The sequence below is a fragment of the Balaenoptera borealis genome (genome assembly GCF_965194805.1).
Source record: "Balaenoptera borealis genome assembly, chromosome: 5".
NCBI lineage: Eukaryota > Metazoa > Chordata > Mammalia > Artiodactyla > Balaenopteridae > Balaenoptera > Balaenoptera borealis.
Window position 1 is genome coordinate 80,910,517 of NC_138862.1, and position 26,513 is coordinate 80,937,029.

At 38.2% G+C, this 26,513-nt stretch overlaps 1 protein-coding gene and 1 pseudogene across 2 annotated transcripts; both read right to left on the reverse strand.

Annotated features, from left to right (window-relative positions):
- Nucleotides 1-944: 944 nt before the first annotated feature.
- Nucleotides 945-26,513, reverse strand: LOC309629207 (kininogen-1-like). The gene is made up of 11 exons (XM_082392985.1): nucleotides 26,172-26,513; nucleotides 23,840-23,950; nucleotides 23,193-23,277; nucleotides 20,035-20,207; nucleotides 18,810-18,917; nucleotides 9,756-9,840; nucleotides 8,712-8,884; nucleotides 4,796-4,903; nucleotides 4,591-4,677; nucleotides 3,128-3,205; nucleotides 945-1,177 (listed from the first exon to the last, which is right to left on the reverse strand). The coding sequence occupies exons 1-11, from the start codon at nucleotides 26,361-26,363 to the stop codon at nucleotides 1,097-1,099; spliced, it is 1,281 nt and encodes a 426-aa protein (XP_082249111.1). The 5' UTR covers nucleotides 26,364-26,513; the 3' UTR covers nucleotides 945-1,096.
- Nucleotides 1,257-3,121, reverse strand: LOC309629219 (kininogen-1 pseudogene; annotated as a pseudogene). The gene has a single exon. The product of its transcript is annotated as a kininogen-1 pseudogene (transcript).

A 26,513-nucleotide genomic window follows, 5' to 3' on the forward strand; every position in this document is an offset into this window, starting at 1 on the left:
AAAAATTCAATATTAAAAAAATAATAAGTATTTCTCTTTTTCTCAGGACTGACTATGGTAAATAGCCAATGCCTGTGCTTGACTCCATTCTAGTTTACCATGAGCAGGACTCAGAACAGCACCAGCCACAATGAGATATTTCATAAAGGTTTTGGAGCGAAATAATAATCATCTCAGAATCAGAAATTATCTTGGTGTGTTTTTTGTAATGACAACATTGATGATAAAGCCTTGTGATAATATGGTGTAAAGGCGTTCAAGGTCTGAGTTTGAATGCCAGCTCTGTCGCATATTAACTTTGTGACCCTGGGCAGGGCTCCGTGAGCTACAGTTTCCTCATTGTAAAAGAAAGGTGATCACGGGGACCTCAGAGTGGTTGTGAGGACTAAGTTACACATGAAAAGGAACATTCAATAAGTGTGTTTTGTTACAGAAAATTTTAAATCTCTTATTTTTTATTCTACTGGTTTTCTATTTTTTCCTTTACCCGGATCAGAAAGATAATTTTACATTTCCTTTCAACTTTTTTGAGACTTAATATTTTCTGATAATAAGAAGTTGGTAGACATCATATTAACAAAAGATTTTTTTTTCTTTTTTGGTAATTACCTGGATCATAACAAATAATAATAAAACAAGACAAATTTCTCTCAGCTTTGGGCTGGGAATCAGGAGGAGGAGGAAGAAGGGAAGGGAGAAAGAGAGTCCTTTAGACTGGTGGTAGAAACATAACCCACTAACCCTTGATTGGGCACCCGTGACGAGGTCTCTGTGGTGGGGAAGCCCCACCAAAGGGATCCTTTCTCGGTGAGCAAGAATGCTTCAGGGCTGGGCTGTGAGCTCCAGGGCAGAGCTCTAGTGCCCGCTCTCTGATCAGCTCGACTTTGCTGCAGGTTGGTTGTGACTGAAAGGAGACCGCTGTGAATTAACTAGGAGGGAGAACATCAAGTCGGAACTTTATTTCACCCAGCCACAGAGGGATACAATGGCATTCTTCTCTATTTAAATTCTATCCCATCTTCTTGTCCTTCCATGCAGGGCTGCTGACAGAGGTTGTCGGGGCAATTGTGCCAGGTGTGGAGATTCTGCCCACCGGTCAATTGACCTCACTCTCAGATGTTGGCTCTGCCCCTGTCTCCTGAGGTCGGCCCTTGTACTCGCAAGACTTTATGTGCCTCTGTAAGTATAGTAAAACTCCATTAATCTGATGTTATCATTCAAAAAGAGAAAAGTGAAACCACCAGTTGACAAGATGAGACTTTTTCCTGACATCATAGGTTATTTATTTGCAAGTACAGATAATATTTGAGATGAAATAAAAACTCAGAGGCTCAAATGCATCCAATAAATTGAAGGAGCAGTGACACATGCATCCACAAGTGAGTGTAGCTGTATAAAGCCCTATCTGTTTCCCTAGGCAAAAGCACAGCAAAGGTTATAAAATATATGCCTCCCTCACGTTAAAGATAATCATATCATTCTCTTTTGCAAAGTCCGTACACTTCAATGTTGTAGCAAAAAAAACAATGCAATTATAAAGTGAGGCTAGAGAGGAATTTCTCATAAAATTCCTGAACAAAATTTACATCACATCTCGTGATAATCCCTTATCAATCATTAAAAAAAGATATCCTTAAGCCTTTGTATTACTTCTTCTGCTTTCCATCCTTATCATTAAACTCAGAGCTACTAAACACTAAGGACTACTCAATCTAGCCCTGGCAACATATAAACAAACAGAAAACTCCTGTTTGAAAGCCCTGTTGCAAAGCACAGTTAATAAGTAAACAGAAGTAACTGACTTATAAGAAACACTCTCACCCAGAAGGAGAATTATCAGAATAGCTTTGTCAAGTGGGAGTAACTGTTTAATATAACTAGCCCATTTTGGAAACAGAAAGTCAATTAATTTACTTTCTCTCTCCTGCCTTTGGCCAATCTGTCTTTCTCTCTTGTCCCTCTTTGACCTCTGGAGGTTTTTATTATTGTTTTTTCCCCATTAAGAAGTTCAGCATTCAGTCTCTTGACTTCCCTTATTTTCACATGTGTTCAGGGCCCAGATGTCACAGTTTATTCAAAATATCAAGAATCTTTGTTTGAAAATTGATGATGTACGTTTTAAGGTACACATTCGTTATCAGAAAAGCAAACTGCAGTAGGCCACAAGTCACATTAGTTTGTCCATTTTCTGTGCTAGTTGAGAAAACTCATGAGGAAGACTCAGAAAGGAGTTTGACTTCTGCGCACAGCTTTATGTCGTCCGTAGAGATTGATGGTGTTCCCATTAGGAGTCTCACCATTTCTCTCTAGACTGTTCTGAACGTTCATGGTCTTAGTTGTATTATATCAGGATATTTGGACAATGGGGAGAGGGGATGATGAGATGTTAAAGAAATACCTGTGGCCACGTAAATTAATGAAGAGCATCAGAGAGACTGAAATCATGAAATTCTTTCACTTCTACAGTTGGATTCACTCCATTAACTGGCTTCCAGGGGCGTCCAGGACATTTGGGGGAAGTTGTCTCTGGAAAATCTGGAATCAATTTAAATGCAAGGCTATTTGGCTCTATCTGGATGTCAGGGATCCAATCATCATCACTCTCTGTGGGAGGTGGTAGTGTATTAGGCGTCACAGTTGCAATGAGATCTGAGTCCTGAAAGTCAGGAGAGGTATCGGCTACACCTGGCTGGGCTAGGGAAGGGAGGGTTGTTGGCCCTTCTGTCTTCTTTCATATCTGTGCAGAAGAGGTAGTACTATCTTCATAAAAATTTGCCAAATACTCTGTTCTCCAACCATTGTGCTTTCCATTGTTTTTTCCTTTATTTTTATGTTTTCCGTGGCCATGACCATGCTTATGTCCATGGCCTAGGCCATGTCCCCTTTGATGTCCATGACCCCCTTGGTGCCCATGGCCAAGACCATGACCCCTGTGGTGCCCATGCCCAAGACCATGACCCCTTTGGTGTCCGTGGCCTTGGTCATGCTCATGTTTATGGCCATGGCCAAGGCCATGTTTTATTTGCTTTCCATGGCCCCAGCCATGCCCATGAGTGGGTCCTTGTTCTTTTCCTGAATCCCGCTCTTCATCTTGTACAGGTGCCAGGAAAGTGTGGGGTGGACTTACGATTGTTCCTTCTGTAGTTTTCTCTAGTTGTACTGATCGGAAAGGTGAAAAACCTGGAGGCCTTTTCAACAGTGAGATCTAAACAGGAGATATTAAGATGAATGCATTACTGTGAAAACCACACTATCAAAGAAGAAAGAAGGAACAGGGACCTGGCAATGTTATCTCAGTTTACAGTGGGTCATGTCTTTGCCAGATTTTAAGTACTATATTATAATAATAATCCAAAAAGGATGAAAATGAATAATATTTTTTCCTTTTTTGATTGATTTTATAATTTGTAGATATTGATTCTTTTTTTTAATAATACTCTAAACTAGAAAATTTTTTCTTTATCTGGAAAAACTGGATGGTTAACTATATAATCTCTAGGGTACTTTCTAAGCCTATGATTCTGTAAAGCCATGGCACATTACTTATTAGTTGATGCTATTTCTATTAGCACAATTACTGCTAGGTAGGGCCAAAAAGGCCCTACCTAGCTTTAAGAATGGAATACATAGGCAGCATATACCACAATCACTCTGTTGAATTGAAACACATTAGAATATATATGTTCATAAGCTTGAAACACAGCCTTTGTATAATGTTTGTATTAGAGTATATACATACCTACACATGGCAAAAACCTAAATGAGAACAAAGGGAGCAGAGGCAACTTGCATTGAAGATACGGATTTGTGTTTTGTTTCTACCTATACTTTCACTACCTATGAGGACGTGGCAGTCGGAGGCACTGTTTGGTGACGCAAAGAGCATGGTCTTTGAAGTCAAACAAGCCAGACCCTACTAGTTACCAGCATCATGGTGAACAGAGTGGGCTCTGATTTGACCTAGATTTGAATCCGAGCACCACTAGCTTCCCTCTCCTCATGTGTAAAATAGGAATGATAAAAGCACCTGCCTCACTGAGTTGTCAGGAGGAACATATGTGTCAGGTCCTCAGTACAGTGCCTGGGAGGGAGGAAGCACTTGAGAAAGTTATTATTCACTTTAGGACTTTAGCATCTTCGTAATTTTTAGTGTCTCAACCTTGACAGTGGGGAAAGTATTACTTACCTCCCAGGGTTCTTTTAAGAATTAAAAAAATGATGCAAACTAACGCTTCTCAAACTTGAATATGGGTATGACTCCCTTGGGGACTGTGTTAAAATGCAGCTTTTGATTCAGGAAATGTGGGGTGGAGTATGAGACCTGCGTTTCTCCCAAGCTCCTTGGATGTGCTTCACTAAGAGAGCCTGTGGACCCATGGGGCACTGACAGTGTCTGAGGAGTAATTAAGAGGACTGCTGCTCTCCTTTCTAGTCATAAAAAAAAAGAGATCAGCACAGAAATGTGAGAGTTCTCCCCATTTTAAAGGATAGTCCCCCAATTCACTTAATTAGTGGTTCATTTTCAACCCCAAAATATGATTTTTCAGAATGAGCATAACTAACCCAAACCAACTGTAATTAGAAGCATACCTGTCCAAGTGATTGACAGTTGACAGTAGGGTAAATTTTTTTCTCCCAAGGTACCACGTAAACATCAGCTTTACAGTTTAGAATTAGCTATCCACGAAAACAGAAGCCAAAAGACAGAACAGTGTTATTCATGGGATACATAAACAAACATAAAACATCATATAGGTTTCCAGGGAATAAGTAAGACTGTTGTGTTACTACTCACACCATGTTTATTGATCTCACAACTTTTGGTCAACTCTTCATTACTTTCCTTAGAACATGTGGTTTCCCTGGCCGTGAACACAATAGAATATTTTTTTCCAGCTACCACCTGGAAAATGAATTAGTACAAAATAGGAGCTTAATTAACACTGTGTAATAAATCATATGTTTTACCATAAGGGCTTTTAGGGGAGAATATTGAAATTTTAATTATACATTGACCAAATGAGAGCTACACTCAAAAAGCACAAATATTTGACAACAAAACTTTGTTTGTATGCATGTTAAAATATCTGGCTATTGGTTGGGCTCATTTCCTTTTCTAAATGGGAAAAGAAAACCAGGCTATAACTTTTATTTTTATACTTTTCTGAGTTTTATTGTTTAGCAGCTGCAAAATTCACTAGTAATTCTAAGCCTCAAGTCATAATATATAGACTCTAAGAAGAGTAGGAAGTAAAACTTAAACATTTCCTTTAAACACAACCTTATTGTCCTGCCAAATCTTGAATCAGAGAAATACTGAGTTAGTACCACTGTAGATATTATGTGGATTAAATTATGTGAATAGGAAAATTATTTGGATTTCTAGCTCCCTTCTCTGAGTTTTTTAATATTAAGAAATTATTTTAAGCTCTAGCACTCTAGCAATATTTTTAATCATTATACAATGCTGTCTTCTGTTAACATTTGTGGCCCAATTTTTTCCTTTCTTTTTTTTTGGTCTAGAAGAGGCACACTTTATTTATTTAAAAAGTAAAAATCATTGTGTGTTTTTTTTTTAATACACTGACTTCAACAAAATTCCAAGCACAGTTTTTTTTTAAAGCCTTACAGCCTTTATATACTTGAAAAACACACTTTATAAAATGTTTTAAAATTATATATGTAAATTTAAAAGTTAGGGACTTCCCTGGTGGCGCAGTGGTTAAGAATCTGCCTGCCAGTGCAGGGGACATGGGTTCGATTCCTGATCTGGGAAGATTCCCACATGCCGTGGAGCAACTAAGCCCATGTGCCACAACTACTGAAGCCCACGTGCCTACAGCCCGTGCTCTTCAACAAGAGAAGCCACCGCAATGAGAAGCCACGCACCGCAACGAAGACCCAACACAACCCAAAAAAAAAAAAAAAAGTTAGTTGATGTGGCTCAATTTTCAGGCTAAGTTATTCAGTATTTCGTTCTAGGATTTAAATGTGTGTGTGTGTGTTAGTGTGTGTGTTATGGACTGAATGTATCCCTCCCAAATGCATATATTGAAGCCCTAAGGTGATGGTATTAGGAGGTGGAGCCTTTGGTAGGCAGCTAGGTTTAGATAAAGTCATGATGGTGGGGCCCCCATGATGAGATTAGTGTTCTTATAAGAGGGAGACTAGACCCCGTTCTCTCTCTGAAATGTGAGGACACAGTGAGAAGGCAGCCATCTGCAAGCCAAGAAGACAGTCCTCACCAGGGAAACAAACTGGCTTGTTTTTGGACTTTCCAGCCTCCGGAACTGTAAGAATAAACTGCTGTTGTTTGTCACCTTGTCTATGGTATTTTGTTATGGTCGCCTAAGCAGACTAACACTGTGTGTGTGTGTGTGTGTGTGTGTTTAATATTAAATAGCTATCAAAAAGAATATATCACATATATCTGTTGACCTGGAGGGTTGACCATTATTGAAAAAATAAAGTTATAGGGTGATAGTATAATCCCATTTTTGTAAAAGCAAATCATAACAGTCTTTCCGATCTCTTTATGTTTTCTAAAAGCATGGAGAAATTATGGTGGGAGGAGGATGAGGAGAGCAAAGAGTCACAGGAAGAACTAAACTCCTCCTCTACATTTTCTGGCATCATTTTGCTAGGTAAGCACAGTTAAGTTTTTAGGACAAATTTGATAATTAACTTTTAAAACTCCAGATATGTATAAGTTGGGCAGAAAGGTTCGAAAAGCGTTTTAGAGTCTATACTTTGGTGATCATGAATTTTGTTGCTTATTTCAGAGTATACTTTAATCCAGTTTGTTTGACGTTACAGTTGATCAATGTGATGTCACCTAAGAAAGCTGACAATATATGACACAAACTACAGCTGTTGGCTCAACACTATTCAAGGTCCAGAGGGGAGGAATAAAGTAGACCTAATAACATCTTCTGTTCTAGGGCCTCAAGATCGCATCCATATTGCCATTCTTATCAGGTGTCATTCTTATCAGAAGTCTTCCCTGTTTAAGCCCATCCTGCCCAAGTTTTGTTTTTAAGGTAGAGAACACTATGTAGCAATATAAGTTCCAAGTGCATTAAAACATTTAAATTAAAGTAATAAACTAGAAAGATATAATAAACATTCATCAGTTCTCAGGATGATGAAGGCTTTTTGTAGGTGAAAAGCAGAGGAAGCAACCAGGAGGAAGGAAAAAAGGTCTAAATTTGACTAGACAAAAATGAAAACTGATTCTCAAAAGTCACCATAAGTAAAGTAAAAAGGCAAACTGGGAAGAATATGATGTAGGGTCAATATTCTTACACATAGAAAGCCCAACACTAAAAAACTGGACAAAGGACATGACCAGATCTTTTGGAGAAGTTAAAATGGTCATTAATCCTGAAAAAAAGTTTACCTTCACTAATAACCAAGGATACGTATGTTTAAAAACAATGCAACATCATTTTTAACCTTGCGTGTTGGCAAAGATGAGAAACAGCGATGACACCTGGTGTCGGCCAGGTGTGGGAAACATGCATCTACATGCATGTATACATTCTTTCTCATATTCTTTTCCATTACACTTTATCACAGAATATTGAATATAGTTCCCCGTGTATGGCCTGTTTTCTCACTGCATATTATAACATAAGCATTTTCCACATCAAGAACTCCTCACAAAGATGATTTAAAATTGCTGCTTAATATTCCATTGTACAAATATACCAGACATTATCTGATCATGTCTATATTACTGATCATTTTTATGGTTTATTTTTTTTTGCTTTTGTAGTTAGAGCTGCAATGAATATCATTGTATTTAAAGACTCCTTCTATTTTAGACTTCTAGAAATTCAATTACTTCGCCAGAATTATAAGCTTTTTTTTAGTGAGATTTTCTTCGTATTGACAGATTATAAAAATCATCTTGGTTTGCTATAGGAGTTTGGTTCTACTTTGATTACTTTTTTTAGCTTGTATTTAGGGAAGCCCGTTTTGAGGTTCCATAAAAGGAATTGTCCATGAATATATCGGCCATAGGTTATTGGAGTTGGAAGGGATTTGGGCTCTTTTAATCCAGCCACTCATTTTACAGATGCTGTGTGAGTCTGAATGACGGCCCAGGATCACCTGGGATGTAAGTGGTCGATGCTGTGGCAGAGCTGAGTCTCCTGACCTCCAGACCGGGATACTCCTTATCCTCTATTGACAGGCATGGACGGAGAGATGAATCCCCAGAGGGTACATTTGTAGGAGAGAATGACACCCCAGGCAGGGAACAAATGACATGAAGATGAATGTGTGAAGAGAGCCTGGGGGACGATTGGCTGATGTGGCTGAGCGCAAGTTATTAAGTGATGTTATAATGAGAGATGAGTCTAGAAAGGCAGAGGATAAGTCTTGCTTTTCCTAGCCCTGAATTTTATTAATTATATATATAATCATTGCTAATATTTATATAGCACTTTAGATTTTGAAAAGTGATTGACATACATTATCTTCTTTAACCCTCACTGTTAGTCCTTTACGGATAAAAGAGACAATATTTTAAATGACTTGTCCAAGATCACACACCAAGCATGCAGCGAGGTTGGGACCTGAAATTCAAGTCTACCAAATCCCATTCACCAGGTATACTGTTTCCCAATCCAGAGCCAAGATTAGTGGCAAAATTAGTAAGCAATTTGCAATAGATAATCACTATTTTTGTAGCATAATTTACAGACCTGCACTGTTGCTTTTTCCACAGTGTCAATCTTGAAATAGAAGGTTCCATTATTCTCTACATTAAGCTTTGCGATGGAATGATCCAGAGGTTCCTCCAGCTCTGGGCTGTTGACAGGTATAGGTCTGGGGCAGCCAGCGCAAATCCTGGTGGGTGGGTGTACAAAATCTTCCACTGAAAGAGGCAGGTTTTATATCAGCGTGTGCACTGAAGGAGCCATCTAGCCTAGAATTGTACCTTTCCCACATGTGATCCAGCATCCGTTTATAGAGGGCCATGTGGCAGCCCAAGGCCCAGCAGTGAGTGGGTGGAGGTTGCCTGTCACACCTCCAACTTACTGTCTCTCCTCTTTTCCTCTCCTAAGAGCCAAGTGTGTTTAGGGAAACTTTCAATCAGAAGGTGTTAGTGACAATCAATAGGCTGCACTTTTCTTAAGTTTTTGCATTTTTAATGGAAACTGTACAAAGCAATGCTTAACGTAAAGGAACGATTTTCTAGTGGGAAAAATTTAAATCCTATGATTCTGGTGAGCAGGCAACTTCCATAATGCTTTATATTGTACAATGTATACAACTATCTTCCAAATATGAGAAAAGCCAACTCTTGGTATAAGAAATACTGACTTGACCTTAAACTTGCACTATCGCCCTTTCCCCACATTATAACATGCAAGGGAAAAAAACTTTAATTGAAAGGATTTTATTCTGAGTAGTTAAAAATGAGATACAGCTTCCGCAATTCACAATATCTGATGCAGGGACAGCTTGTATACAAGAAAGACCAGCTGACATATCTGAAGGCTAGCTTTGCCCAGAAAACATAAATTTTCCCTTCTGTCACCATATTCCCTTCTGCTACTTGCCGAGCAACCTCAGCTTCACCTGCTGCAGCACAGCGGGGCAGAGATGGGGCACAGTGTTCCTAGTAAGGTCTGTGGGTCATGTAGATTTTGTGGCATATCATGGGAACCAAAGCACAATATCTATGGAAAGATTTAGCCAGTTGTCTGGGACAAACGTGAGCACCAACATGTATTATCCTGTACCTGGATAAAGGTCACATTTCTGCGAGAAGGAAGCAATTCTTAGCTGGATATCCACGTATGCTTTATCTGTACATTCACCGATATTCTGGTTTTTAAAAGGCATATAAAAGCATAAATTAAAAACGTTTTTAAGAATCTCTAAACAACTAGTAAAATTAAAAATAGGATGTTGACTTTGCAAATCATCACATAGAAAAAAACAAAACATAGTCTATTTTCAAAAGACAGAATAAGAAACAATGAAAAAGCAGCACCAACACCAACAACAAATACATACACACAAACACACAGAAACATGAAAAAAGATGACAAGAATATCTAATGTAGAAATAATAGCCATACAAGTGAATGGGTAACATTTTCTTTTAGCAAGACAAGGACTTTCAGATTAGGTTAAAACCAAAATCAATGTACTACATCTTCAAGAATAATAGCATATAATAAAAAAGATAAAGAAAGATTAAATATAATGGATGAGCAAAGCCACAAGAAGCAAATATGAACAAAAAAGGAGCTAGGGTCTTATTAATACTGGACAAAGTAAAATTCAAGGTAACAACTCATAAAGGTAAAAGAAAGATAATTTTATTTTTATCTAAAGGCATGGAATCAAAATGCATAAAGCAGAAAACATATATAAATAGAAATGGATAAAAATAATTGTGCTGGGAAACTCCAATATATAACTATTATACAACAGGCAAAATGTATAAAAAATAAATAAGGTCATAGAGGACTTGAATAACATAATAAAGATTTGTTGAAATGGTATTCTCACATGATACACACGATTTAAAATGATACTCTCATAAGTACGATGCAAATAATATTTCTAATTGCTTTTATACTAGGTTACAAGAAAGTCTCAATAAATTTTGCAAATTGAAAACAATACAGGCCATGTTCTTTGACCTCAGCACCACAATGAAACAAAAAACCTCCCTAAAAATTAATAACATAAGTTTAAACAAATAAACAAACAAAAAGTACTTGGAAAAATAAACACACTTTCCTAACTAAAATCTTCCTTGATAAGGAAAATAATAAAAAACAAACTGAGAAAAACGAGAATTCCACATGTTGCCAGGGCAGCACTCAGAGTTAACTCCTGGCTTTATACACTTCCACGATTTAAAAAGAGAGGCGAAAATAAACAAAACAACCCCAACCTCAATGTTTATCTCAAGAAGTTAGAATAAGAAGAACAATAAACAGCCTTAAGGAAAACAAGAAGGAGGAAACAATAAAAATAAAAGCAAAACCGGTGAATTAGAAAACAGAAAGCACTAGCATTAATAAATAAATCCAAATAATCATTCGTGGGGTAAGGAAAAAAAATCAAATGCATAAAAAAGGAAACCTAACAAAGGATACAGAGAAATGTAAAAATATAAGAGAATATTATGAACAAGTGTATGCTAATTTAAATCTCAAAGAAAGACACTTTTCTGGAAAACTATAAATAACCAACACTGTCTTAAGAACAAGAAGAAAACTTGAATGGACCAATGACTAAAGAAGAAATGGAGAATGCTATTATTACTCTCAATTTACATCCCATTTTTCACCTCCAAACAGCATAGATGTTTTATAGATGAATAATTTTAAAAATTAAAGAAATATATACTGTATTTCCATGCTATGTAAACCATTTCTGAATACAGAAAAACTACCCAATCATTCTATAAAAGTATATTCTGGATACCAAAACCTTAAAAAATAGAATGCACACACAAACACACACCCAGAAAACTGTTACACCACTTTCACTTATAAATGTATATGTAGACTTTTTAACTAAACTAGAAATAGAATCCAAATGCATATTTAAAGAATAATTAACACTAAACAAGTAGAGTTTAGTTTAGGAATCTAAAGATTACTATTAGGAAAGTTGTCAAAACAGCATAGATTAAATTAGAAAAATATGATATTTCAATACATATTCTAAAGCATGTGCTAAATTCAACACCAATTCCTTATTTAAAAACAAAACAAAGCTCTTTAAAGAGGAGGAATGTAAGGATGTTTCCTTAACATGAGGAAGACTATCTACCTGGATCCCATAGCAATATTATACATAACTACAAAATTCTAGAGGCTTTCTCAATAAAATCAGGAATAAAACATGAATTTGTGTGATCACCACTATTTCAAAAAATATCTCTGAAAATTTGGGTCAATTCATTGAGACGTGAAACAAAAAAATAAACATTGGAAAAGAGGAGATAGTATTATTTGCATAAGGTGTTATTATAGATCTAGAACAATCAAAAGAATCAATGAAAAGACATTAGAGTTAATCAGAGAGTTCAATAAAGTTTCTGGATATAAGGTAAGTGAATCAAAATGTATACATTTGTATATAACAATAACTTATTTAAAAGAGAATGAAAGGAAAAGAAAAAAAAAAGGATTTAATTCCTAATAGCAATAACCAAAAACAACAAAACAAAACCTAGTAATAACTTTAGTGAGCATTGTTCTGAATATATTTAAGAAAATCACACAACTTTAGAAGTATAGAATAAAACTTGACTACATAGAGATACATACCAAGTTCTTGACTAAAAAGACTAAATATAGTACATATACCAATTCCTCAAATTAATTTAGAAATGTAATGCAATTCCAATCTATGTGACAGTGTAAGTTTTTCTTCCAAACCTCTTCTAAGATTGGTTTTAAAGATATAAACACTAGAATAATAAATCATGTATTCAAACTTACTATGAAGCTATGGCTGTTAAAATATGGTAGTGTTGGTACAAAAACAGAGAACAGATTTTTTGTAAGAAATTATTACGGGATAAAGTTTGTTGCAAATTTTGTGGAAGGAAAGACTGTTAAGGTATCTGGTTATTCTCTTGAAAAACTCAAGTTAGATACCTCATAAGATACATCAAAATTAATTCCATATAGTTTCAAAAGCTATATTTAAAAATACTGACCATAGACAAACTAGAAAAAAAAACATATATATTGACTGCTGAGCAAGTTGTAGAAAGATTCAAAAGGAAAATATTGATAGATTTGGTCACCTATAAACAAAAACTATTTGTAAGTCAGAAATACCATAATGAAAACTAAAAAGTAAATAAATGAGAAAATATGACAAAACACTGATACCTTTAAAATATAAATACTATTTCTAAGTCATTAAGATTTATCCCAAAAAGAAATGGGCAAAGGATATAGAAGACAATTCATAAATTCAACCCATAAATTTCTAATGAATGTATGAAAATATAATGCTTAAATAAATGCATATTAACTATGTTGTTGATTGAGAAAATAAAAACTAAAAATGTTTTTGTCTATGAAATTAGCTGAGTTAAAAAAATAATGAATTCTATCAAGGGTAAACATTGCTGATGGAATGTAAATTGGTGCATTTAGCAGTTAACCTATATATATATCAAGAGTTTTAAGAGCTTTCATACAATTTTATACTATGTGTAAAGCCAGGACTTTATTCTGAGAAAAAAAAAAAAGCCAAACAGAAATAGCTTTATTCTAAAAGATGTTTGGTGAGTTATTAATTATAATAAAAATGGAAACAACCCATTTTCTTGGTGGATTTTGAACAAATGACCAAAAATAGGAAAGTAATTAAAAAAATAATCTATGGCATCTTCACTAGGATATTAAAAGATATTTTAAAAGTTTATCAAGAGTTCTAATGACATAGAAGAATTCTTAGGTGAAAATAATGTAGCATGTAAAATAATTACAACTACAAAAAGACAAAAAAAAAAAAAAAATCACTCAAAATTGCCCATATTCCCCACCAAAACAGACAAGAGGGAAATACATTCAGATGACTTTTGGTGTTTGGGTGTGTGGTGCAACATTATTTTTTTTCTTTGTTTCTGCATTGTCTTGAAGCTTTCTATAAATGTATATTTCCAATAAAAGAACACATATATAAGAAATGTACTCCAATAAAGATGTTAAAAAAAAAAGTCATGTTTTTTAAAGATACAGGGAATACCACACTTATAGTACCTTAATTTTGGATGGGGAGAAGGATGCTGGAGATAGCTTAGAAGTTCTCAGTATTATTAGCACATTTGGTTTACCTGAGAAACTGTTAGATCATCTGACTCCAGGGACTCACCCCAGACCAATTAAATCAGAATGTCTGGTATGGTACTGGCACAAAAACAGAAATATAGATCAATGGAACAGGATAGAAAGCCCAGAGATAAACCCACGCACATATGGTCACCTTATCTTTGATAAAGGAGGCAAGAATATACAATGGAGAAAAAGCAGCCTCTTCAATAAGTGGTGCTGGGAAAACTGGACAGTTACATGTAAAAGAATGAAATTAGAACACTCCCTAACACCATACACAAAAATAAACTCAAAATGGATTAGAGACCTAAATGTAAGGCCAGACACTATCAAACTCTTAGAGGAAAACATAGGCAGAACACTCTATGACACAAATCACAGCAAGATCCTTTTTGACCCATCTCCTAGAGAAATGGAAATAAAACCAAATATAAACAAATGGGACCTAATGAAACTTCAAAGCTTTTGCACAGCAAAGGAAACCATAAACAAGACGAAAAAACAACCCTCAGAATGGGAGAAAATATTTGCCAATGAAGCAACTGACAAAGGATTAATCTCTAAAATTTACAAGCAGCTCATGCAGCTCAATATCAAAAAAACAAACAACCCAATCCAAAAACAGGCAGAAGACCTAAATAGACATTTCTCCAAAGAAGATATACCGATTGCCAACAAACACATGAAAGAATGCTCAACATCATTAATCATTAGAGAAATGCAAATCAAAACTACAATGTGATATCATCTCACACCGGTCAGAATGGCCATCATCAAAAAATCTACAAACAATAAATGCTGGAGAGGGTGTGGAGAAAAGGGAACCCTCATACACTGTTGGTGGGAATGTAAATTGATACAGCCACTATGGAGAACAGTATGGAGGTTCCTTAAAAAACTAAAAATAGAACTACCATATGACCCAGCAATCCCTCTACTGGGCATATACCCTGAGAAAACCATAATTCAAAAAGAGTCATGTACCACAACGTTCATTGCAGCTCTATTTACAATAGCCAGGACATGGAAGCAACCTAATTGTCCATCAACAGATGAATGGATAAAGAAGGTGTGGCACATATATACAATGGAATATTACTCAGCCATAAAAAGAAACGAAACTGAGTTATTTGTAGTGAGGTGGATGGACCTAGAGTCTGTCATACAGAGTGAAGTAAGTCAGAAAGAGAAAAACAAATACCGTATGCTAACACATATATATGGAATCTTAAAAAAAAAAAAAAAAAGGTCATGAAGAACCTAGGGGTAATACGGGAATAAAGACGCAGACCTACTAGAGAATGGACTTGAGGACATGGAGAGGGGTACGGGTAAGCTGGGACAAAGTGAGAGCGTGGCATGGACTTATATATACTACCAAATGTAAAATAGATAGCTAGTGGGAAGCAGTCGCATAGCACAGGGAGATCAGCTCGGTGCTTTGTGACCACCTAGAGGGGTGGAATAGGGAGGGTGGGAGGGAGGGAGACACAAGAGGGAAGAGATATGGGGATATACGTATATGTATAACTGATTCACTTTGTTATAAAGCAGAAACTAACACAACATTGTAAAGCAATTATACTCCAATAAAAATGTTAAAAAAAAAAAAGACTTAGGGTTTTCCTGGTGGCACAGTGGTGGAGAATCTGCCTGCTGATGTGGGGGATACGGGTTCGAGCCCTGGTCTGGGAGGATCCCACATGCCGTGGATCAGCTACACCCATGAGCCACAATTACTGAGCCTGTGCGTTTGGAGCCTGTGCTCCGCAACAAGAGAGGCCGCAATAGTGAAGAGGCCAGCGCACCGCGATGAAGAGTGGCCCCCGCTAGCCGCAGCTAGAGAAAGCCCTCGCACAGAAACGAAGACCCAATACAGCCAAAAATAAGTAAAAAAAATAAGACTTAAATGTTCAGTGTGTACACTGTTGGACGCTGCAACTAAAAAAAAAAAAAAAAAATCATAATGTCTGGGGGAATGATCTGGGAATAGGTGTTTTTTAAATCTAGGGTAGCGCTTCTAAGGTGCAACATGCCCTGAGAACTACATAGGAAAACCCTTAAATCAGTGCTTTCCAAACTTTAATGTGCAGATGAATCACCTGAGAACCTTGTTAATATGCAGATTCTGATTCAGTAGCAATGGGTGGAGTTGAGATTCTACTTTGCTAAGAAGCTCCCTGGTGATGCTAATGCTTCTGGTCCGTGGACCACACTTTGAATAGCAAGGCCTTAAATCTCACCAATTGTAGGCAAAATATTTCATGTCCTTTAATTACTGTAACAACTCTGTGATATAGGTGCTATTACTCTTCACGATTTTACAAATGAGGAAGTGAAGGCTCAGAAAGTTATACCAAATCTGATTGGCTTTGTGACTCCAACCAGCCTTTGCAACTCTCTGTGTTGCAAAGAGAAAACTCAACTGGGGGTTTATAAACAGATGCAGCAAGATTAAAGCTAGATAACATTTAGGCCTATATAACCTCAAATGGCTAAGCATAAAAAACAGAAGATGTTAATAGATGCTTAAAAGGCCAGACTCAACTCAACCTGACAAAATTAAATAGTGGCTAGAACCGATGTGTTTAGAGGGTTCCTCTCTCTCTCTCCTTCTCTTTTATACTATTTTTAAAAATTCTGGTAAAATATATATAATACAAAATTTGCCATCATAACCATTTTTAAGTGTATAATTCAGGGCCATTTATTACATTCACAGTGCTGTGCAACCATCTCTACTATATTTCCAATAGTTTTCATCACCCCAAACACAAATTCTTAAGCAAAAAATCCCCGTTCTCCCTCTTCCCAGTCCCTGGTAAACTCTAACCTACTTTTTGTCTCTATGAATTTATGTATGTTGGATAGTTCATATAAGTGAAATCATATACTGGTTGTCCTTTTGTGTCTGGCTTATTTCACTTAACATTTTCAAGGTTCATCCGTGTTGTAGCATATATCAGAATTCCATTCCTTTCTATGGCTAAAGAATTGTTATATACATGTCACATTGTGTTTATGCATTCCTCTATTGATGAACATTTGGGTTGTTTTCCACCTTTGGCTATTGTGAATCATGCTGCAGTGAATATTGGCATATAAGTATCTTTTTGAGTCCCTGTTTTAAATTCTTTGGGGTATATATCTAGGAGTATAATTGCTAGGTCATATGGTAATTCTACATTTAACTTTTTGAGGAACTGCCATACTGTTCTCCACAATGGCTGCATGATTTTACATTTCCATCAGCAATGTACAAAAGTTCCAATTTTTCCACATCCTCCCCAATACTTGGTATTTTACAATTTTTAAAAATTACAACCATCCTCTAGGTGTGAAGTAGCATCTCATTTGTGGTCTATATTTACATTCCCCCTGATGGCTAATGATGTTGAGTATCTTTTCATGTGCTTTTTTGGCCATTCATATGTCTTCTTTAGAGAAATGTCTATTTAAGTCGTTTGCCCATTTAAAAATTTTGTTGTTGCACTGTGAAAGTTTTTTATATATTCTACATATTAAGCCCTTTTCAGATATATGATTTGCATATATTTTCTCCCATTTTGTGGATTGTCTTTTCAGTCTCTTAATAGTGTCCTTTTTACTTTTTTTCCCCCCATTTATGAAACAAACACATACTTGATTAGAAACATTGGGAAGTATTGAAGAGTTCCAAAAAGTATAAAAAATCAGAAAAAGCAGCCATAGTTCCAACTGAAAGTTACCCATATTTTATATTTTGGCATATTTGTTTTTCATCACTTTTTATATTTACATCTACTTTATGTACCTGAGTAAATCTGTATGTGTAATTTTGTACCGTGCTTTTTGTGTTTTTTACTTAACATACTGTAACCATTTTACTAGGTCACTGAAATCTCTGCAAACATAATTTGAATGGCACATATTCTACTGTATGGATATACTGTAATTTACTTAACCATTCCATATGTTGAAAATATGTTATTTCTAATATTTTCCTATTAATAAAAAGTCAAAATTAACATCTTGCTGCCTGGATTTCTCATTTTCTTCTCATATAATGGACTTTGAGAAGTAGAATGACTAGGTCAGCGGTCCTCAACCTTTCTGGCACTAGGGACCGATTTCGTGGAAGACAATTTTTCCACAGATGGTAGGGGGTGGTGGGGTGGGGGAGATGGTTCAGGCAGTAACGGGAGCGATGGGGAGCCATGGGGAGCGATGGGGAGCCATGGGGAGCGGCAGATGAAGCTTTGCTCACTCGCTCGCAGCTCCCCTCCTGCTGTGTGGCCCGGTTCCTAACAGGCCTCAAACCAGTACTGGTCCACGGCCCAGGGGTTGGAGACCCCTGGACTAGATGAAGGGACTCGCAGCCACCCCTTGCTTAAAGCACAGACTTCTGCTAAAATGCAAATAGCCCTGGGAAGGTCATCATGCCTTATCATCTTAACATGCACTAACTCCTGCCACCTGAGATGCTCTCTTTTAACATAATTTTGGTTCAGGTAATAAGATATCATCCTGGAAAGGGTCACTAAGGGAGAGAGACGCAGGATGTACTTAGTAAAGATAAAAGTAGGGGAGGGAAGGTGAGACAACAAGCAGAGACAAGTTGGAAGTGAAGGATTGTCCTGGGCAGAGCTCGGGAGCCTTGTAAGGACATCAAGCACATGGGGAGGAGAGGAGACAGGAAAGCGTGAAGACATGAAAAGATAAACTTGACCGTGGCATCATTTTGTCTCAGGCTATTCCTAGTCCCTGGTTATATCTGTAAGTGCTTATTGCCAGATGTACAGACTCTGACCAGCTGGGTAAGCAGCTTGACCAGTGACGTGAACTGTAGAGTCCCAAGTGAAAGTGAATGTGAACTGGCATATGTCATCAAAAATTTTAGTGACCGAGTCTTCCTCCACAGCTGAGAGTTCCCACACCTGTAAATACTGGACACAAAAGGCTAAGAACTTTCTAATCAGATTTTCGCCTACTTACACCATTTGAAAGGGACTTGCAGTCTGGAGTTAAGAATAGAAAATTCTCCTTGGAACAGTTAGTCTGCACAATTGAGTAAGTAATTTCATAGTTCCATCCAGCCACCACCTGAAACGATTTTGGATTGAATATTTAAAGGGCAGTTTAAACATAATTCACAGTGTTAGGAGGAGCTTAGAATACTGCCTTTTTCATAAGTGCTCAAAAATACAAACTATTATTATTACTAGGCAAAAGTCATTACTGAATAAATATTGAGCACATTATGACTCTCACACCCTTCAACACAACACACACACAACACAGCTACACATCTGAAAATGAAAAGCAATTTGTAGATGGAGTTACTGTATTTCCTTAAATAAGACCTAGCAATATTTCCTCTGCCAGGCAACAGGAAAAAAATGATCTGTTGAATTTTGTAAAATATTAATAATGCTTTTCTAGATGGATAAAGAAAACTTTGGAGCTGGAGTGGCCTTGACCAGTAGGTCCTTAGGTTCCCAGACTGCCAGACAGTAAGATTTCTCCTGCTTTATCTGGGGTGGGTCCCACCCTGATAGCTGGATATGGACAGAACTGAGTAGAGCATGCATCTTGCATGAAGGCAAGTCGGAAGGTCAATTAAAAGCAGGAAATGCTACTGACCAAAGTGGGTCCCTCATAATTAGAGGCTGAAATCCAAGGGGCCCAGTCAGCTGTCAGTAAAGTCTTCATGAACTGAGGCAACGGAAAGACCAGATTTACAAGTATTTGTTTTTTTCTCTGCTGAAACGGAAACCATAATTTAGAGGGTACCCAGCAAGCTTTGCCAACTTTTTTAGGTACAATTTAATATTGGGGGGCCATGTTTGCCTCATAATAGTTAGGTGATGAGAGAGTCTTCTTAAAACCCTAAAGCCAGAATGACTTTTCCATTTCACCATCTCCAGGAGAACATGCAATGCTCATCACCCATTCATTAAAAACAAATCTCCCAGGAAGCGGTCTGATTAGGCTCCCTTTCCCCATTTACATACTGCAGTATCCAAATCATTGTGCCTGAAGAGAAAGCCTTTGCCTCCTGAGCTAGTCGTATGAGAACATGAAAGAGTTCCTCACCACCACCTGTGGAATCATATGTTTTCCTCTGGCCAAAGGTTTATTTTAGGTAATGAAACCCTAAACCATAAAGATCTAACAAAGTTTAACAATACTATGACATGGGAAAAATTAAAGAACAAACCTGTCTTTGGGCCCTTTTTACTTCTTTAAGATCAAAGAGGTGGGGGTGATCGGTGTTGTTGTTAAAGTGTTGAATGGCGTGTCTCAGAACAGGTTCCAAGTCGGGGCTTTTGGTTGATATGGGGTGCAGGCAGCCAAGGCAGTCGTACTGGGCTGTCACCACGGGGCCCTCGGCTTGACAAAGGAAGAGCAAGCAAAAGGGCAGCGTTAACGAGCAAAACCTGCATTCACATACATTGCCCTAAATAAGTCAGATAATTTGGAAGGCCCTGATAAGCAAACTTTCCAGTAAGTCCTAGTATGCACTAGAAAAAGAGAACACAAGACTTAATGATAGGGAAGACCTATCATTCACTTAGGGACATCTTATATGCATCCTATTGTGCATAATTATTTTAAATTTTTTTTGAAGTCATTTTAAATTACAGAAGTGATACGCGAATTTATCCTCATAAAAATTAAAATGTTACAGATGTATTTTTATTTCTTTTTCAGCGTTAACCAAAGCTCCTTGAAGCCGGGAGCAGGATGTAATACATTTTGTATCCATTCAATTCAACAAACATGTATTTCACACCTGCTATAACATGCCCTGTGTTGAGCATGGCTGTGTAGATGCATTAATTCGTTAGTAATGGTCACTGCCGTGAAGGAGTCGGGCAAAGTCAAGGGGGAGAGACGGAACTGGAGATGGATGATTTCAATGTAATTCAGCAAGAGCCTGGAAAAGCAGGAGCCCAGAGTGAGCCCAGGGAAGCCTTTCCTGAGGAGAACACGCTGAGCTAAGAAGGGTGAAGAGCAGTCAAGGTCAACCTCTCAAAGCAAGGTGTGAGGCCTGAGGAGAAGGGAGGGACGGCTCCCGAGGAAGAAGGATGAGGCAGGGACCGTGGTGTACACACATCTTGACCAGAGCTTATAGCAGGAGGCAGGGAGGGGTGGTTTGAAGTGTGAGCAGTCTGAAGAGAGGCCTCTGCTCTGGAGTCTGAGCTGTGCTCTCTAGGCAGGCATTCCTAACTATTTTCCTGGGTCATAGGCTCCTTCGATGACCCTAATGTAAGCTATGGCGCCCTCTCCTGGAAGATGCACATACTCACAACCTTCTCCACTTCTGGGCATTCCTAGACCCTCTGAGGTGAACTAAGAATGGTCCCCTGTAAGAATAGGGAGCCACCGAATGGGTTTTAATAAAATGATGTAAAATATTTTAAAAAGGAGAAAGTCTGTGTTAAATCACCACTGTTCATGACACACAGCCCCGACTCCCTGGTCAGTAGCACTACATGTGGCAAAAAGGGGAAGAAATGAAGGAGTCCTGGGCCCCTTGGCCCCAGGGCTCTCACAGCCCGAGGATGTAAGATCCCCCAGTCAGCAGTTCAACGCAACCCCCCTTGCAACTGTTTCTCGGCATTCTCTCCATAAGTTTGTGTCAGGAAATGACATACTGTGTGAATATTCATAGCTTTCCCCGCCTCCTTTCCTTGTAGAAGTTAGGTTGAATCAGGGTAATGGGCAAAGTTAAAAAACTAGAGGGAAATAAATAAATAAATACTGTTGAAATAATATTTACATTTTTTCCGAGAAAAATATACAGACCCTTTGAATAAAATTGTTTCTAAGATGGTTTCTGTTAAAAAAAATAAAATAAAATAAAAAACTAGAGGGGATGACACGGGAAAGATGAGAGAATTACTGATGGGAAAACAAAACAAAAAAAGATGAACACAGGAGGTGAAAGGGAGAGATGGAGAAAAGCCCAGAGGCTGGTTTGCCTGACCTCAAGGGCAGCTCCCACTGGTGTAAGGGAAGCGATGGAGCAGCCTTTGAGGGTGAGACGAGCAGGGAAAGATGCAAACTCAGTTTTTCTGGGTGACAATGATTTTCCACCCTGCCTCAACATTTCCAGAGAGATTTTTAAATTAAAATGTTTCAAATTTTGAATTCTGAAACATATCTGGCCAAAAAGGTTTCAGATAAGAGATTGTGGACCTAGCACTAATTTCTGAAGGTGTGGCAAAGAGCTTTTTCTCTCATGGTACATGACGTGCTCTGCTCTGGATAATGTTAAAATGTGCTTACGAGATAGAGTTCTTAAACCAAATAATAAAAAGCTACCCCTATCAAAAGATTTTAATTACTTGTGATTTCTGTTTTGGACTATTTTTCTTTGAATGCAACTTCTTGCAGGAATGGAAACTCAAGGAATGTAGTTTTTGTGGGTACCATATAGAGGATTAAGGCTGGAATAGAAGGACCCCTACTACAGTGGGGTTCAATAGTGTGGCTGAAGATGCTGTTCTGCAGCTCACGTACAAAAACGTTATCTTGCAGAAGGCCAGTTCCAGGATGGCTTTTGTGACTGACTTCACCTAGACGAGCCCATCCTTCTGTACGTGGCACCTCTGTCACAAGAGGGAAGGAGCTAACAGTGGTTATCTGTTGATAAGTTTCTCCATACTTACATTCTAAAGGAATATTGTTTATGGAGGGTCTATTCCACCAACTCTGCTAACTGCTAGCTGTGGGGTCTTGGGCAAGATATTTGACTGTTGTGGGCCTGTTTCCTCATCTGTGAACTGGGGATATTAACATTTGCCTCATAGAGTTGTTCTGAGGATTAGATATGTTAATACACATGAAGTGATTAGAACTCTGGCTGGTAATAAGGGCTCAATAAATGTTAGCTATTATTACCTTTACCTTGATTATCATTAATACCTTATTATGATTACATCTTCAGGTGTATCATCTAGTTTCATTCTAAACAATTGTGCAAAGTGGGAATTACTGTGATCTCCTTTTATAGGTAAGGAAAAGGAAAGCCAAGAAGGTGAGAGCTTTGAAAGATTCCAGGCCAGATCTGACCTCAAAGCCTGTGCTTCTCTCACTCTAGGACGCTGCCTACAGTTGAAGCCAGTTCTGTGTCTTCTCATCCTTTTGCACACACCTAATACAATGCTGCTCTTGAGGAAGAGAATCAGGATAGTCCCGAGGAGCGTGAGCCCGGTCCCACCTCAGGACTCTGCGGCTCCACTCCTCCAGCGCCCCCGCAAGGCTGCAAGTGGTATCGCCACTGCTGCCCTCCGAGAAAGAGGGGTCTTTGGTGCCACACAGAAGAGGTTCGTTTTTCCCCAGGGCAGCACCACCAGGCACAGCAGCTACCTGGAGTAATCTGGCAGGTCTGGGTAGCCACGGAGAACTTCATATTCCCCCTCTTCGCCACCATCGCTGTGCATTCCCCTGTAGCCTAAGAAGAAAAAAAAAAAAAAGATTTATCTTAATCTTTCAGATGAAATCCACCTAGTACTATTGCTAAATACGGCTTTCCTTTTTAAAACCTTGTCAAGATTTTTGTTTTCTAGCAGAGTTTTGAGACACAAGAATGAACGTTTTGCAGCCTAATCATTATTTTATACAAGCCACTGATATTCGTGAGATATTGGAGGAAAGGCAGTTTAAATGGCGAGGTTTTAGAGTATGAATCTTTGTTTTGAGCCCCGGAGATATTTCTATTTCATCAAGATGCACACAGTGCCTGAGAACCAGCCTGCTAAACCGTCCTCTTGATTTACCTTTCAATTTCAGTGTTCAAACTGCATACAGGAAGCCAGGGTTTTGACACTGAAGAGGTGGCTTCCTGGACTGTGGGGAGAGTGGCTTGCTTCCTGGCAGGTACCATCACACTCTCCCTCAATTACGGCCCAACAAGAAGCTGTGCTGTGCCAGGGCAGGGTAGGCGTTAGGTTAAGACAGCCCTTGGTAAACTTGGCCGAGCAAACTGGAGGCTCGGAAACTGTCAACACACTCACAGCTTGTGCAGAGTCACCGTAGTTACAATCCTGCCAGGTTTTGTCACTTTGAACAGGACAGTCGCCTTCCTTGATTTGGTACTTGAAGGAATAAAACGTGTCGGGATCATCCTGAAAAACAGCAACCAAAGATACGTACGGTTCATCTAACTGACCCAACAGCAAATAATTTGAGTGGGATCTGGTGCAGTTATATTTGATCTTGATTTGATTCAATTAAGGCAAAAACATTTATTAGAAATATTGAAAGTTTATAAATATTTACTTGGAAGAATGTTCATAATATACTATTTACAAATATATATATATTTAAATTACAAAGTAGATCCATAGTTTTAGCCCATTTTTGTAGAAACCAATTTATATGTAAATATATATAAATTTTTTTTTTTTAAGTCTGGAAAATTATGCAGGAAAGCTGTTAAAATGTGCGTCTTTCAGTGGTGGGAGTACAGTTCTCTTTCACTTTCTTCTTTCAACAAACATTCCTGAATTGTCTATTTTTTTTGAACAAACATATTATTTTTACAGTTAGAAAACAAACCAGAAGACTTTTTTCATTAAAAAAAAAAAGTAACAATTATCTGGATGGTGGGAATAATTATGGGTAATTTTAGTATTTTTATTGGCATTATTTTGTTCTCTATTTAATATAGCATGACATGAAATAATAAATTAAACTTTTAAAGTATAAAGGTGCTGACTTAGATGAGCCTTCAGATGCAAAGTCCTGGTGTGTCAGAACAGCAAGGGACCTCAGAGGGGATGTTGTCCCTCTTCTCAGTTTGCAGGTGAGAGAAAGGAGGCCCCAGGTAGATGGCCTATGCCTTAGGCAGCCTCCCCACCTTGGAAAGGCAGCGCCAGCTCCGGATGGCAGGTCTCCTGACTCGCCAGGCAGTGCTCTCTCCACAGTGTTTGCATTTGGGAGATGATGGAATCAGACAAGATAGACTCCAAGGTTCCTTCCAGGTCTCAGATTTTAATAAAACCTAAGTGGTCATGGTACAGGCAGTCCCCACACAGCAAGGTAGAGATAAAGAGTGATTCTATGGACATTTTAGAAAAAAAACCACATTTGCCATGGATGTCTGCCAATAAAGACTACAACCATACTAGAGAACACTAGGACTCACAGGACTGCACGAGTTTGTGAAACAGAAAGGCCGGACTTTCAGAAAACAAACAAACAAAAACATACCTACTGGACTTTTTCCTTTTTCCTTATCATATCAAATACGTGGGGTTTTTTTCCACCAAAGTAATCAATTGCTTAACTATCACAGAAACACAATGTTTTATAGTGAAATTCACTTAAACAAACGATTAAAAGATTTGTAATTCTTGAAGTCACACACCCTGTCAGGGTTTGTCTCCATCCTGAGTGCATCAATCAGTGATTTTAAAAAAATGCTAAAAACCAAGTAGAACATGGCTGTCACCTCGATGCATTCAGCCATACGGACTTCATGGTAGGTATTTTGTCCAATGCAGTTGAACCAAGTTAAGCTCATTTCTGACTCCTCTTAGACAAACCTTCCCTTTCCCCTAGCTTAACTGAGGTATAATTGACAAATAAAAATTGTATATATTTAAGGTGCACAATCTGATGAATTGATACACATGTATATTGTGCAATGATTACCACAAACAAGCTAATTAACACACCCATGACCGCACATACTTATATTTTTGTGGTGAGAATACTTAAGATCCAGGCGTTCAACAAATTTCAAGTGTACAATAAAGTATTATTAGCTATAATCACCACACTCTACATTAGATCCCCAGGACCTATTCATCGTATAACTGAAAGTTTACACCCTTTGACCAGCATCTCCCCATTTCCCCCACCTCCCAGTCCCTGGCAATCGCCATTCTACTTTCTGTGTCTGTGAGTCTGAATTTTTAGACTCCACACATAAGTGAGATCATATCATACTTGTTAGACGTACCCCTTTAAGAACCCGCTTCCCACCTGAGGTCTGGAGGTCTTCATATTTTTGTCTAGGACTGGTCACCCAGTAAATCCTCTTGCTGCAGCCTGACCGAGTTCCTGGATTCTCCCACTCTGCACAGTCCCTTTAAAATTTCTCCATCTACCTTTGTTTCTTTTCACCCTAGGATATGCTGCTCTGATCACCCAGGACTAGTCATACCTTTCCCTTCACCCCCAGGCCAGAGAATGGTGTTGGTCTTTTCTAAGAGCTGTAAGCTTCCCTTTGATGATCAGTTCTTTGGTGATTGGGGTGCGTGTGTGTGCGCGCGTGAGGCCTGGGCTCCAAGTGACAGCACAAATCCCCAACGACCTCAAGGTTAAACACAGCTCACTCACCGTCCTGATGACCTCAGTTACGCGGTACAATACAAATTGGTTGCCACTTTTGTTTCCACTGTTATATTTCTTCAGAGCAGTGTCCACAGCTTTAAATACATCCTGGTCGTTGCAGTCGATTTCTTGCGAGGACTCCTGGGTTAAACTTGGTAGCAGCCTGGAGCAAAGAAAAAGGATGGTGATTAATTTCATGATTTAAGTCTCCCTCTGGGAGTTTCACCAAGAATTGGGAGCCAATTAAGTTGCTGATTTTAACTATCTTCAGCCTCTATCTCCTCAGGGCTCTCCTCTTGCTGCCTCAGTGCTCTGGGGGCCTGGCTAATTCCTGCTGCCAGGCACTAT